This window comes from Aquarana catesbeiana, linkage group LG01 (assembly GCF_042186555.1).
Source record: "Aquarana catesbeiana isolate 2022-GZ linkage group LG01, ASM4218655v1, whole genome shotgun sequence".
NCBI lineage: Eukaryota > Metazoa > Chordata > Amphibia > Anura > Ranidae > Aquarana > Aquarana catesbeiana.
The window spans coordinates 224,693,404-224,710,044 of record NC_133324.1 but is presented as its reverse complement, the minus strand read 5'-3'; the positions used below and the strand labels follow the sequence as shown (position 1 = coordinate 224,710,044).

The following is a 16,641-nucleotide window of genomic DNA, read 5'->3' as shown; positions in this document are numbered from 1 at the left end:
ATTGTTTATTTAAATTATCCATTATTTTTATGTATATGGATGATGGCACTGTATTTATTTTAATTGAAAAAATATACCCTTTTTTATAATTGATATACAGTTGTTAGGTGACCCAGCTCTTTCCCCGCCCATCACTGGAGAAAGACCAGGCTGTGTGCTGGAGGAGGGATCTTACTGCAGAAAGACATGTCTGTGTACTGGAGGTGGGATCTCAGTCTGTGTGCTGGACAAGGGATCTCACTGGGGAAAAAACAGTCTGGGTGCTGGAGGTGGGATCTTACTGGGGAAAAAACAGTCTGTGTGCTGGAGGTAGGATCCCAATAGAGAAAGACCAGACTGTGTGCTGGAGGTGGGATCTTGCTTGAGAAAGACCAGTCTATGCCCTGAAGGTGGGATCTTACTATAGAAAGACCAGTATGTGTTCTGGATGTGGGAGCTCACTGGAGAAAGACTAGTCTGTGTGCTTGAGATGGGATCTCACTCGAGAAAGACCAGGCTGTGTGCTGGAGATGGGATCCCACTGGAGAATGACCCGTCTGCGCTCTGGAGGTGGAATCTTACTGGAGAAAGACCCGTCTGTGTGCTACAGGTGGGATCTTACTTGAGAAAGATCACTCTGTGCGCATGGGTTATCTCAATGAAAAAATACCAATCTGGGTGCTTAAGGTCTCTGGGAATGGAGCAGGAATAGGCTGTTTGGACTGTGTCAAAGTGAAAAGTATATATATAGCTCAGGATAGGATGAGATATAGTATGCTATAAAAAAACAAAAACAAAAAAAAAAACCTTCCTGTCTGTAACCTTTTTTTTCTGGGAAAAAGTTCCACTTTAAGTCTGAAAATGCAGATCAATGTGTCATATCAAAGCTGATGGTTCAGTATTTAATGGACCTTAGCAGAATGAATCACCTGCCATTTGCAAATGCCTGCTCATTGGAATTCCACTTTATTGAAACTTCTACTTAAATGGATTGTGAGTTTGGACTGAAACTGTACTTTAAAAACTTGTCATCTTTCTGGCCTAGAGTTTTCAGGGTACGAAGGGCTCTCAAGTGCATTGTTTATGTCATTCCCCTTCTGAAATCAGATTCCTGAAAGACAAATTCTAATTTGTTGATATTGGTTACTGACATTTGCCTTTATTAATAAGCCTGGGTTGCAAGTCAAGTTGACAAGTCTATTTGCAAATAAAATAGGCACATTGCAAAGGAGGGAATAAATCTGCACATTCATAATTTATCAGTTTTATATTTATTGTACGTAAAATGACAAATACAAAGCTACTGTTTCATGTGTAAGTGTGCTAAATAATCTAAAGCATATTTCACTGTTGTGTGATTTTTTTTTTTAAAGAGTTGAATCAACTATCTTAAAATGTCACTGTTTAATGCTTTTCAGATATGCAGACTTTGCTGAAGATGATTGGAGAAAGGGTAAGCAAGGAATTAGATGAAGAAGAAAGTCAATCCAAGTACAAGTTTAAAGGGTATGTATTATACACTCACAACACTGAAGACTGAAAATACATTAAAGTAATGTGGAGGAGCCACAGAAAATTTGTTAACACTTTTTTTTATCACACACATTCTAATAAACAATGACACAGAAACAAGGAGCAGAGAAGTCTTCACTAGGCTTCAAACTGCAACACCAAAGAAATAAGTAGAAAAAAAAACTTTTTGTTAAATTATTTATTGATTATCATATAATGCATTGCAGCTCCATCCTCCAGTCCATTTGTCGCTATTCTGTCCTGTAGTGAAATAGGGGTCTGGAGGAAGGAACCACAACACACAGAGGAGGGCCAGGCATCCAACACTCCTGGAAGTGGCAGATACAGAAGATTTTTCAGCCATGACTTTGGTTTGTGATTTAGAAATAGGGTTTATACAGGGTTTTATTAAAGTCTATGTTACCCCAACATTTTATATTCCTGATATGTGTGTGTTGTACCATGTACTTGTGTTAAAAAGTATCCTGTTCTCTTTGTATTGCTTGCTTTGTGTGAAATCCCTGATAATAATGGATTGTATTTTAAGAAAATACTGATGTAATTAAAGTAAAATGCATCTGTATCACTGCCCCCCCTATCACCCCATGTATTATATATACACTGCCCCCCCATCACCCCATGTATTACACACTGCCCCCCCTACCCCATGTATTATATATACACTGACCCCACCCCATGTATTATACACTGTCCCCCATCACCCCATGTATTATATATACACTGACCCCCCCCCCTCCATCACCCCATGCATTACACACTGCCCCCCCCCCCCCCTTACCCCATGTATTATATATACACTGACCCCCATGTATTATATATATATATATATATATATATATATATATATATATATATATATATATATATATATATACACACTAACCCCATATATTATATATACACTGACCCCATATATTATACCGTATATACACCAACCCCCATATATTTTACAAACACTAACCCCCATATATTATAATATATGGGGTTAGTGTATAGAAAATATATGGGGGTTAGTGTTTATATAATATATGGGGGTTGGTGTATATATAATATATGGGGGCAGTGTATATATAATATATGGGGGTTGGTGTTTATATAATATATGGGGGTGTTTATATAATTTATGGGGTCAGTGTATATATAATATATGGAGTTAGTGTATATATAATATATGGGGTTGGTGTATAAATAATATATGGGGGTTAATGTATATATAATATATGGGGTTAGTGTATATATATAATACATGGGGTAAGGGGGGGGCAGTGTGTATGATACATGAGGTTAGGGGGGAAGGCGATGTGTAATACATGGGGTGAAGAGGGGGGTCAGTGTATATATAATACATGGGGTGATGGGGGGGTCAGTGTATATATAATATATGGGGTTAGTGTATATATAATACATGAGGGTCAGTGTATATATAATACATGGGGTGAGGGGGGAGGCGATGTGTAATACAAGGGGTGATGGGGGGGGGGCAGTATATATATAATACATGGGGTGATGGGGGGGTCAGTGTATATATAATATATGGGGGTTAGTGTGTATATAATAAACATGGGGGTTGGTGTAAATATATTATGTGGGGGTTGGTGTATACATAATATATGGGGGTTAGTGTTTACATAATATATGGGGTCAGTGTATATATAATATATGGGGTTAGTGTATATATATTATATGGGGGGTTAGTGTATATATAATATATGGGGTTAGTGTATATATATTATATGGGGGGTTAGTGTATATATAATATACACCAACCCCCATATATTATATGTACACCAACCAACCCCCATATATTACATTAACACTAACTCCCATATATTATATACAGTGGGGAAAATAATTATTTGATCCCCTGCAGATTTTATAAGTGATACAAATGTTATAAATTGAGTTGCATTTCAGTGAATAAAATAAATATTTGATCCCCAAGCAAAACCTGACTTAGTACTTGGTGGAGAAACCCTTGTTGGCAAGCACAGAGGTAAGACGTTTCTTGTAGTTGGTGCCCAGGTTTGCACACATCTCAGGAGGAATTTTGGTCCACTCTTTTTTACAGATCTTCTCTAAATCCTTAAGGTTTCTTGGCTGTCACATGGCAACTCGAAGTTTCAGCTCCCTCCATAAATTTTCTATAGGATTATGGTCTGGAGACTGGCTAGGCCACTCCATGACCATAATATGCTTCTTCTTGACCCACTCCTTTGTTGGCTTAGCGGTATGTTTTGGGCCATTGTCATGCTGAAAGACCTATCCATGACCAATCTTCAGTGTTCTGGCTGAGGGAAGAAGGTTCTCATCCAAGATTTTACAATACATGATCCCATCCATTGGCCCCTCAATGCAGCAAAGTCGGTCTTTGCCTTTAGCATAGAAACAGCCCCAAAACATAATGTTTCTACCTCCGTGCTTGACTGTAGGGATGGTGTTCTTAGGGTCATAGTCAGCATTTTTCTTCCTCCAAACATGGCGAGTCCCCCTCCTCAAGAAGACACATGTACAGTCATGCCAATGAACATCTAAATGATTCAGAGAAGGACTGGGAGAAAGTGCTGTAGTCAGATGAGACCAAAATTGAGCTCTTTGGCATTAACTCGACTCGCCGTGTTTGGACAAAGAAAAATGCGGACTATGACTATGATTTTTAGGTCACGGTGGAAATGCTGCACTGCTACATACTTTGTCCACATATTTTAATCACCCTGGTGAGCTGTACTTGAGAAATGCCCTCATGTAGCATGATCGTGACAGGGCACCCATCATTGATACTGAGCCAGGCTGAGTGGAGAGCAGCGATCAGTCAGAGGCAAAGCACACACAACTTGGAGTGACAGGCTGTGGCGCAGTGAGCGCACACTCGGGACACTTTTTTGCGCCCCTCTTGATTTTGCGCCCAGGGTCACTGAACCCCCTGCCCCCCCCCAACACTACGCCACTTAGAGCACCTTCTTCCCAATGTATTCAGTTTTCTGGCTGTACTTGGAGCACAGCCTGCCTGTCCTGGAATGGCCAAGACTTGTTCCCCCCCCCCCGCACAGTTGTTCACTGGGAAAGATCAGTGTATTGCTCTTTCTCTGCCTCCTGCTGACATGCCCACCACTCTGCTCACACAGCCGCGTCATTTATTCACAGCAATCTGTGAATGAATTAACTACAAGTCTACAAGTCCCATCCTCCACTGCAGCAGATGGCTTGTAGATCTCAGCAAACTGTGAGGGCACTAATGAACTCATTGACACTTCCTCCAGCTTTGTAAATGTCTGCCAGTATGGAGGTACGGACAGGCAAGCTGGAGGCAGTATCTGAAGGAGCCTGACAATGCATCCGTAATTTACTGATCATAGGTGCAATGCTCTGCAGGCTTATCAGAAAAAATAAATGCACGTTCATTTTTTTTCCTGCAAAAATATGTGCATTTCTTATTTTTTTGTTAAAGATAAACTTATCCTTAAAAACAGCAGCATGCTGAGCAGGGCTAGGAAATCTTCAGGATTCATTATACTTGTAGATTTTCTTTTTTCTAAAAAAAGCTACTGAATGATAAATGTGTGCTTAATGTTGTTAATGTTGTAAAATTAGTTTTTCATGGCCCAAATCACATATACAGTAGAAGCTGAAGAACATGTTTAAACTACAGTACACAAATTAGTGAGCCTAGGCTCATGTATCGCAAATATGTATTTGTAAGTTTGAACTTTAAGTAAAGCCGCCTACATACGATCAGATTTTCCAATGGGAAATGTGTGATGACAGGCTGTTGGCGGAAAATCCAACCGTTTGTACGCTCCATCAGGCAAATGTTGTCGGATTTTACGCAAAAAGATGTTGGATTGCAGGCTTTAAAATTTTCCGTGGACAAATGTCTGTTGTCGGATTTTCCGAGCATGTGTACACAAGTCCGTCGGACAAAAGTCCAAAGTACAAACACGCATGCTTGGAAGCAAGGATGAGCCAGAAGCGGTCGGTCTTGTAAACTAGCGTTCGTAATGGAGAAATAACATTTGCGACATGGCAAATTATGAAATCTCAAAATACAGCGCTCATTCTCTTCTTCTTTTTTTTTTTGGGCAAGTTACCACAACACCATTATCCCATAGTTTTAAGATACAACTATGTTGGTGTTCCTTATCAATTTTACAATGTATTTTTTTTAAATGTAACTGCCTACTCCCAAACTGTCATTTGAAGAAAAACACATAGCCAGGTATTATTCTACACAATTTTTTTATTGTGCATTAAAAAAAGAAAACAAATAAAATTAGACATGCTATCTGCCAATAGAACTTAACTAAAAAGTGCATTCTATGCATCCAAAAATATAGAAAATATAAAAAATCAAATCATTATTATTCAACCAAAAAATAAAATAAAAGCATCATGCATGTGTCCTGCTTCTTAATATAGGGGGTCAACAATGCCAAGAGTTGGTGAAAGCAGGGGTCCGTCATCCGGAGATAATTCCGAAAATCATCTGGATTATTCTCCTGGAGCTCCGGCAGCAAAGGCATATGATATAACTGGTCCAAGAAATCCTCCTCCTGTTCCTGGACTGGACTTGGGTCAAAGCAATAACTCCAAGGCCAATAATAAATAACACGTTATATCCTCCGATGCCGCAACATGTCTGGTTGACGAACGGCCATTCAGAAACGAACTAAAAAGCACAAAATGAAAAGCGCGAGCTGAAAAGCACGAAATGAAAAGCACGAATCAACACTCACCAAACTTCTACTAACACAAAATTAGCAGAAGGAGCCCAAAGGGTGGCGCTAAAGAGCTGGAAAACCACGTAGTACGTCACTACGTTCGTGTTTGTTGGCCGACAATTCCTTGCCGTTTGTATGCAAGCCAAAATCCAGGCAGAGTCCGAGGTTTTGTCTGCGGAAAATCCGATTGTCTGTACGAGGCTTAAGTCTTATGCCCCGTACACACGGTCGGACTTTGTTCGGACATTTCGACATCAAAATCCTAGGATTTTTTCCGACGGATGTTGGCTCAAACTTGTCTTGCATACACACGGTCACACAAAGTTGTCGGAAAATCCGATCGTTCTGAACGTGGTGACGTAAAACACGTACGTCTGGACTATAAACGGGGCAGTGGCCAATAGCTTTCATCTCTTTATTTATTCTGAGCATGCGTGGCACTTTGTCCGTCGGATTTGTGTACACACGATCGGAATTTCCGACAACAGATTTTGTTGGCGGAAAATTTTATATCCTGCTCTCAAACTTTGTGTGTCGGAAAATCCGATGGAAAATGTGTGATGGAGCCTACACACAGTCGGAATTTCCGACAACAAGGTCCTATCACACATTTTCCGTCGGAAAATCCGACCGTGTGTACAGGGCATTAATGTGTTCTAAAACCTTTTTCAACTTATCTTTTCTATACACTGAGCCTGTAGTAAGGGCTCTGGTTTGTTTGATGGCACTAATTTCATCACAGCAGGTGCTGTTCACCTACTGTATTCACTGGGATATATGCATATTATTTTGTTCTTTCTGAAATGTTTACTTTTCATGTTTGTTAAGGCAATGATTTAGATCATGACATTTTAAATGTTTTTATGCCTTAAGGAGAGAGCTATAAAATGTAATGTGCATGATCTTATTTGTGTTGTAAATACAGTATAATATTTTGACCACCATGCTAAAACTCTATCACTACTTCCTACACCTGATATGCCAAAGCATAGGCGTGCGCAGGGGGGTGTGTTAGGTGTGCCAGGGCACACCCTAATCACTACGTGTCCCCCGCTGCCTGGGCTTCCCCCCGTGTTGCCCCCCGCCCTTCAGTGCAGCTGGCTTCCCTCCTCTCCTCCCCCCTCAGCTGCTGCAGGGGATATTTCAGGATGGAGAGCGGGGAAGAAACTAGTAAATATGTAATTTACCAGCCCCTTCTTTTTCTAAATGAACACTCACTGTGTTTATTTATAACTGAAGCATAGTAAACTGTGTTTACTATGCTTCAGATTGTGAATTAACGGGAAGCCGTTCAGCACAGAGCACTTCCCATTCATTCACTGCCCTGTGCAGCTGAGGCTTCAGAGAAAGGCATTTATGTTTGAACTTTGGGGTGCACACCCTAATGCAATAGGCTGCGCACATCTGTGTGCCAAAGCTAATGATAGTAAATGCCTTTAAAGCTGGAATTTTGCTATTGTTATTGCAGTCTTAGTCACATTACTTACCAGTAATAAAGATCCTGTAGGAATCTTCTGTGCAGGAATGCCCATCCTCTTCCTGCCTCTGAACTTCAGGTGATATACAGGGGTTAATAGCATCAAGCTACAGGCTGCACTGCCATGAAAAAGTTGTGCCAGGACCTGTCCCAGTGGCATATCATCATGTGTGCTAGTGTGTGCAGGGCACATGGGTCCTAAGGGAATGTAAGGGATACCAAATGCAGGTATCCAGCAAGAATGACCAGATCAGTGGGCTATACTTTAAAGATTCAGGAACCAGGCAACAAAGGTTAAATTAAGTTTATTAACATAAATATAACTCTACTAACACCAACACCAGTAAACCATAAACAATGTTAAAGTGTTGCTAAACCCAGGACCGTGCATTCACTATATCTGGTCTCCCACAGTACACAGAACATGGAAATGCAATCTGCTAAATACCTTTTCTCATCAGCAGTATATAGCAGTCTTGTGACTGCTATCAGTGCCTGGTTAAAGCTTGTAGGAGGCGTTTCTTTTATTTTCCCACGATTGTCCTATCAGGCTGCAGGACCCCTGATCCTCTGTCTGGACAGTGCTGATTGGCCCGGTGCCGATCACATGCACTCTTTCAAGAAAAAAAAAAAAAAAGCTCTAGCAATACACACCAAACTGAGCATGTGCAGCCTGACTCCAGTATCTCTGTCTTATCCGGACATGTTTTGGAGTCAGTGGAAGAAGAGGAGGATCTGTGCATACAGGATCAAACAGGCTTTTTACAAAATGCACAGGATTAACCCCTTAGGATCCACAGTGAGTATAACAAGCATGCTTTACTGCATATACAGAATTATTTTACTGTTGTGGGTTTAGTAACACTTTAAGTGACAAAATAAATATGATAGTGCAGCAACCCAAACAACAACCTAACTAACTATGTAGAAATGGAGGAAGCAAACATGAGCAGGGCAAGGTCAGGACTAAGACTGGAAAAAAGGGGAGCAGAGCAGGGTACGGAGTCCCGGATGCAGAGAGCAGGATACTGGAAGTAGGACACAGGAACAAGGTGCAGGATCAGGTACAGGACCAGGAACAGGAACAAGGCACAGAAACAAGGCACAGGACCTGGATGAGGCAGGGATATGGCTCACAGGAAGAACACAGAATCACTGAACTTCAGTTAAGGATGTGATTAAATTCCTCCCAGCAGCCAGCGTCGGGTGCAGCCTAATTATTCGGGTAAGCTGACTGCTGGGAAACACCCACTGGTGGCCACTGGAACAGTGCCCTTCGACTTTGGGAACAACGGTGCCACCAGCAGGTGACCCAGGTACTAACACAAGTCCTGACAGGAAAGGGGGGGGCACTGTGCCATGTCACACACTGCTTACATAAAGTAATCCATTCTGTTTTTTCAGCAGTGCTGCATCCGCTGCTGCTTTATCCTACTATCACTGTTGGCCCCGGGAAATTCTGTCTGGGAGCTGGGGGCAGGTGCACTGTGATGTGCCAATCCTGTGACTCACTATCTCACTCATATGAATCCTGTGAGTGAGATAGTGAGACACAGGATCGGCAGTGCCAAGCACGGTGTGCTACATGAATAGGATGGAGGAGGCTGGATCTGCTCCGCCTCTCAGCCTATCCCTGCTGCAATCCTGTTGGGAAGGAGCCAGATTGGAGCCAAATAGGCAATTAAAGGCAATTAACTCCACAACCACTGAACATCTTTACTTTACAATGTAACAGGCAGGTGCTACTTAAAGTCACAGAAAACTACACTCAATTTTTACTGCGTGCTCCACACTTTCTTTTTCTCTGGCAGAAGGGTACAAGTTAGGATCTTGCATACAGGCCCACTGCTTTCATAAAATTCTCCTGACCTGCCCCCTCCTCCTTTGAGAAAAGTGGTTTCATTGCTTTCACTGCATTTAACACAATCTCTGAATGGGGGAGATAATCCTCTAACTCACCAGAATCTCCCCCCATTCAGAAATACCTGTTACAGGTATTGTAAGCAATGAAGTTGTTTACTACTTTCTAAATCTAAGGAAGTTAGTGTCTTGATAATGACATCTGTCCCTTGGACTCTTATAGATACCAAGTAAGATGATCTGGATTGTTTCGTCATCATAAAGGCTAAAACCCGAAATGCTATAGATACCCTAGCTAATGTTAAACTCAGCACCGGAGAGATCATAACATATAGTTACCTTGTTTACCCAACTCCTAGAGAGGGCCCACTCAACAAGCTCATCAAAGTTAGAGAGGAATTGAATAGCCTCCTATTCTGGAAAACTAGCTTGGGCCCAATGGTCACTATATGAATTCTCCATAAAACCAGGCACCATGATTGCTAGAACATTGCAGAACCCCAAACTAAATCTATATCTCCCATATATTGTTCGGGGAAAGAATTGTCTACCTCACATGTCATGGCTTCTGAAGTTTGTGAGTTTTTTCATAAGCTATGCAATCTCCATTCGTCCCCTGACTCTAACGAAATTCGCAACAGATTTGACCTTGCCTAACCTACATCCAAGCCTCTGGGATGCCTTCTCTATCCAAACTGACCAGAGGCAAGATGGAATCTCTAATCACAATCAAGGAACTGGCTACTGCTATTGGACAGTTGAAGCCCAGAAAGGCCTCATGGCCAAATGGGTTTACATTGTCTTAATATAAAACCTTCTTTGACCAACTATCTCCTCATTTTGTCACATGTTTTTTTATAGTTGACGATATTCAGAACATAAATCTTACCACCACCCTACACAACTCTGAGAAAAAATTCAGGCTGACTTGGAGGCCCGGCAACGCTTCATATTCACATATACTTATCTGAATACTCTTTCACACACCACAAACCCCAAAGTGCAATGACCATATTATTAATGCCTGTGTCTAGTGGCCTTATCCTCCTTTCCGCCCACCCCTCTGTTTCCTCTCCCACTTACTCCCCTCCCCGGGAAGAACTTTCACTTCCTTGCTCCCACCGAGATCTTCTCAGTACCTTGCTGTCTTTCCTTTTCTTTTACTCCCTAACAGGATGTCCACTTAATTTTCTTCAGCTAACTTGACACCGATAACTTGGCCATATCATATTAGTTACTGTTATAATCCTCCCTTTAGCCTATCGATGTAACTCTCTACTCTTTCTAGCTGGTTGCTTCCGTTAAGGGAGAGCTGAGTGGTTTTGCAGTTTTGCTTTTTGTTTTATTCCTACTGCTGTATTGACCTTATCAGCTAATATACTGTATGTGTTTTCCATGAACTATGTTTGTATGGGACTCTGCAAAACTGTACAGAACTGCTATGCCATTGGATCCAAACATATAACGTGACACTCCAAGTAAAGAATTAAAAAAAAGTAGCCCCAGTAGGTTAAAATACATTAAGCATTTTTGTAAAATGTTAATGTAAATACATTCCTGTAGCCCCTCCCCCCCCCCCAAAGAGGCCAGGCTTAGTTGTAGTTTGTGTAAACAATTTAACAATTTGAGGGCTTGTATTCAGAAGCAATTGTTCACCTGTAGAACATGAGGATGGAAGCATCTCCTACGTCATGAAACCAATTATAAATCCACAGCAAAAATACTGCATTGCATGTAATTTGTATTGTTATATATTTTGTCTTCATTTTTCAGTACAGTATAAGTATAATTGCATCAATCCTTGCCATTTTATTACAATATGGAATTTAATTTCATACTTTTCACACAGTGACCTATCTTCAATTGAGAACAAGGAAACATCTACTAAAGATGATCATGTTATTCCCAGAAGCATCACCCAGAGACCAAAAAGGTGAAGTTAAAGGTTAAATTAAGACAGTTTAAAAATGGTCACAAAATCATCGGTAAGAAAATGTATTTCACCATAAACACCATGGGGTTTATTTACTAAAGGCAAATCCACTTTGCACTGCAAGTGCACTTGGAAGTGCATTCGCTGTAGACCAGAGGGGGACATGCAATGAAAATAAAAAACAGCATTTTTGCTTGTACATGATTGGATGATAAAATCAGCAGAGCTTCCCCTCATTTCAGATCTTCCCCCAGATATAAAGAAACTGCACTTCCAAGTGCATTTGTAGTGCAAAGTGGATTTGCCTTTAGTAAATCAACCAACATGTACAGGTATGGTAAAATATTCTGCCCTCTTTACTGCCCCATTCATTTTAGCCATAAGGTCTATTTTCCCAATGAATTATACTGATTAAACAGAGATGAAACAATTATTCTAATTCAGAGCCAGGTGATCTGCTCAGACCTGAATAGCAAAAGATAAAATTGCTTTTATGACAAGTTCACTGGCTAATATTTTATTTTAGTTCATAAACGCACTGCTCACTCTCATTACTTTATGGACATTCTCCATAAATTAATCTATTAATAAGGAATTATATTGCAGAATAGAGCTACAACTGCATAGAATACATGCTATAAAAGGTAAAGTCAGACACCTTCTAAACCTTCTGCATTTACCTTTTATGTGGTATGTCTCCATGAAGAGAGAAAGTCTGGCAGGCTACAGAATCTATGACTCTGAGCTACTTTCACTCATGCCACTGGGCATTGGGAGCCTCTTATATTGTTGCCTGTGGCTTAGACCTCTAATATTTACTAGTGGTGTCTCCAGCTTTCATATTATTTTCACAGTTATATATATATAGATATATATCTATATATATAGATATATATCTATATATATATAGATATATATAGATATATATCTATATCTATATAGGTATAGATATATATCTATATATATCTATATATATATATATATGTTTTTTTAAAATCTATCTATCTATCTATCTATCTATCTATCTATCTATCTATCTATCTATCTATCTATCTATCTATCTATCTATCTATCTATCTATCTATCTATCTATCTATCTATCTATCTATCTATCTATCTATCTATCTATCTATCTATCTATCTATCTATCTATCTACCTATCTATCTATCTATCTATAGATATATATATATATCTATATATATATATATCTATAGATATAGATATAGATATAGATAGATAGATAGATAGATAGATAGATAGATAGATAGATAGATAGATAGATAGATAGATAGATAGATAGATAGATAGATAGATAGATAGATAGATAGATAGATATTCCAAAAATAGAATGCACTCCAGAGGTCGACAATGCATCCTCACCAGTGCCCAATCAATGTAGCCTCACCAGTGCCCATCTTTGCAGCCTCACTGATGCCCATCAATGCAGCCTGATCAGTGCCAATCTTTGCAGCCTCACCAGTGCTCATCAAAGCAACCTCACCAGTGCTCATCAAAGCAGCCTCGACAGTGCCCATCAATGCAGCCTCACCAGTGCCCATCAATTCAGCCTCACCAGTGCCCATCAATGCAGCCTCACCAGAGCCCATCAACGCAGCCTCACCAGTGCCCATCAGCGCAGCCCAATCAGTGCCCATCAATGCAGCCTCCCCAGTGTAGATCAATGCAGCCTGATCAGTGCCCATCAATGCAGCTTCACAAGAGCCCATCAATGCAGCCTCACCAGTGCATGGTGGTTAGAGAGAGGAGAGGGAAATTGGGGGGCAACATTACACAGAGCGGGGATCTCCCACTTACCCGGCGGCTGCTGTCATACAAAGTCCCTCCTCCTGGACTGGTTCCTATGATAGACTGCACACAGCGGCTGTGCTGTGTAAGCGGGAGATCTGTGTAATCCGGCAGCTGTGGGTCCTGCTGGAAGCTGGATGCAGACCTGTGGGTCCTGCTGGCCACTGACCTGTGGGTCCTGCTGGGAGTGGACAATAGCCTATGGGTCCTGCTGGCTGCTGGCCTATGGATCCTGCTGGCCAGCTCCCAGCAGGATTCGCAGGCCATGGGCACTGGGGCGGGGTAAATGAGGTGTATGGGGGTGGGGGGGATAGATGGGATGATCATGTGGGGGTCAGCTGGGGGTGTCAAGGTCTCTCACCTCAGCTATGGGCCGAATCAGCAGCTGCCAGCTTAGGCTCAGACCTCAGCAGGATAAGTACTTGTATGTCCTCCTCCAGTCCTGGGGGGTGGGTGATGCTCCTGTCTCCTGGGGTCAACTTCTGGTGCATGCACACTGCACAGTGTACTGCAGCCACCAGCAGCGTGCCCAGGTCAGCCACATGTGTGTCCACTGCCCAGCTCCAAAATATCCGACCATGGCGACCGGGAGTTGTAGCTCAGGCTGGCTGCGCTGCTCTCCAGACACCACCCACCAGGAGCAGGGAGCTTCAGCGCGCAGCCGTGGACTACAACTCTCATAAACAACAGCAGTGGCTGGCGGCAGTCATGTGACATCACCTAGCCCCGACTTGCTCGAGGCAGCGGCTCTGAGACTGACAAACAAGTGACAAGTCAGTCGGACAATCACCATGCCGACCATTTTATTTAGTTACACTTGGGGGGAATGGGGGGCACACTATAATATTGGGGGGGTCGTGGCCCCCTCAGGCCCCCCTAGTGACGCCACTGATATCTACCGCACAGAAGCCAGCTAGAGAAAGTCCATACGTTTTGCTGGTTTATGAAAGCTACAGTTGGGTACTTGTGTAGCTACTCTACTCTGAAAATTTGGATTGTACCTTTATCTCATTATGTAAAGTATTACATCATGTTTCTGTATCCAGTAAGTTGACAGACATTACTGTTTTGTGTTTTTAGTTCCCCTGCTTCAGTGGTTTCACCTACAAGCCTCTTCATTAAGAAGAAAAGTAAGATGCCCTCAGAGATGAGGGAGCTGTTCTTTGAGGTTGCTGATGAAGCAGATATGTATCTACATGATAAAGTGAAGGCCATGGAGAGGCAAGTACAAACATAAGAATATTAATGCAATGTAATACTATAGTGTACTTAGGGTGCAGTGTAACTAATGGCACAATCATCAAATGCTATGATATATATCCAGGAGCTAGTAGCTGTCTAGCTGCCACGCTGGCCTCTTACTTCAAAGCTCATCTCCAGGAAGAAAAAAAACCTGTTTCATTAATGCCCCCTGTATCTAAAAGCTCAAATTTCTTACATAAAACTCTAGTCACATGACAGGCAATGTCCCAGATCTGGCCTCTATTGTGGAAGACTCCAGTCTACAGTGCCCATGTCGCTTCCTGGTGAAATGGGCACTGCCCATTGATTACCACACGTGTCTAGGGATGAGCTTCGTGTTCGAGTCGAACCCATGTTCGACTCGAACATCGGCTGTTCGATCGTTCGCCGAATTGCGAACGTTATGGGCCGTTCGCGCTAAATTCGTGTGGCGCGTCACGGCCCATAATTCACTGCGGCATCGCAGTGCATTGCTGGCTGATGATTGGCCAAGCATGCACTATGACCCGCATGCTTGGCCAATCACAGCGCTGTCAGTAGAGAGAGCTGTAATTGGCCAAAGCCAGGGTGGCTTTGGCCAATTACGGCTCAGGGCATTTAGTACACACCCCACACTATATAAGGCCGCCTGCACGGCGGCCCTGTGTAGTGTGTGTTCCGGTGTGCTGAGAGATAGAGAGAGAGAGAGACAGTGTCATTTGATTTGAGTTAGATAGATTAGGCAGAACAGTCAGTCAGTTAGCTGCACTTACAGTGTATTGTGTATATATATGCATCCCAGGTGTTGCATATATATATATACACTGTATTCAGTTTAGCTAGATCCGTTCCTGTTATCTTCTATCTAGACTATTTACATTTAATGCAGTGCGTCCTGCTCACAGTGTTCAGCTAGATCCGTTCCTGTTATCTTCTAGACTATTTACATTTAGTGCAGTGCGTCCTGCTCACAGTGTTCAGCTAGATCCGTTCCTGCTATTTACATTTAGTGCAGTGCGTCCTGCTCACAGTGTTCAGCTAGATCCGTTCCTGTTAAATTCCTACTGACCGGCAGGCTTGTCTGGTTACAGTATATAAAGCTACCTGAAGAAAATTACAGGTGTTCTATTTGATCCTATTAGTACCACGGTCAGGCAGCTAGACTATTTACATTTAGTACAGTGCGTCCTGCTCACAGTGTTCAGCTAGATCCGTTCCTGTTATCTTCCTACTGACAGGCAGGCTTGTCTGGTTACAGTATATAAAGCTACCTGAAGAAAATTACAGGTGTTCTATTTGATCCTATTAGTACCACGGTCAGGCAGCTAGACTATTTACATTTAGTACAGTGCGTCCTGCTCACAGTGTACAGCTAGATCCGTTCCTGTTATCTTCCTACTGACAGGCAGGCTTGTCTGGTTACAGTATATAAAGCTACCTGAAGAAAATTACAGGTGTTCTATTTGATCCTATTAGTACCACGGTCAGGCAGCTAGACTATTTACATTTAGTACAGTGCGTCCTGCTCACAGTGTACAGCTAGATCCGTTCCTGTTATCTTCCTACTGACAGGCAGGCTTGTCTGGTTACAGTATATAAAGCTACCTGAAGAAAATTACAGGTGTTCTATTTGATCCTATTAGTACCACGGTCAGGCAGCTAGACTATTTACATTTAGTACAGTGCGTCCTGCTCACAGTGTTCAGCTAGATCCGTTCCTGTTATCTTCCTACTGACAGGCAGGCTTGTCTGGTTACAGTATATAAAGCTACTTGAAGAAAATTACAGGTGTTCTATCCCAGCTTAGTGCAGCTACAGGCCATTAGTATGTCTGGAAGGCCAAGAAGGAGAGGCAGACAGTCACAAGCCAATAAGAGAGGGCAAGCAGGCTCTGTGTCTAGTGCTGGTCGTGGAGACGGTGCATCCTCATCAGCACGTGGCCATGGGACACGCTTGGCCTTTTTTTCGGCAGCTGGCCATGTTGAGCCACAACATGCGGAAGACTTGGTCGAGTGGATGACCAAGCCGTCCTCATCCTCCTCATCCTCTCTCACCCATGCCCAGGGTGCTTTGTCTGGCAAAGCAGCGGCCTCTTCCCTCAGCTCAATGTCATCAG

General features: G+C 42.2%; 1 protein-coding gene across 1 annotated transcript in view; it reads left to right on the top strand.

The window, feature by feature from the left end:
- Window positions 1–16,641, top strand: part of CCDC60 (coiled-coil domain containing 60) — a 339,745-nt gene that overhangs the window by 291,391 nt on the left and 31,713 nt on the right. Inside the window, exons 10-12 of the mRNA XM_073625478.1 lie at window positions 1,398–1,485; window positions 11,414–11,497; window positions 14,385–14,525. Of these exons, the coding sequence (XP_073481579.1) occupies window positions 1,398–1,485; window positions 11,414–11,497; window positions 14,385–14,525 (313 nt within the window). The remainder of the gene's footprint in view (window positions 1–1,397; window positions 1,486–11,413; window positions 11,498–14,384; window positions 14,526–16,641) is intronic.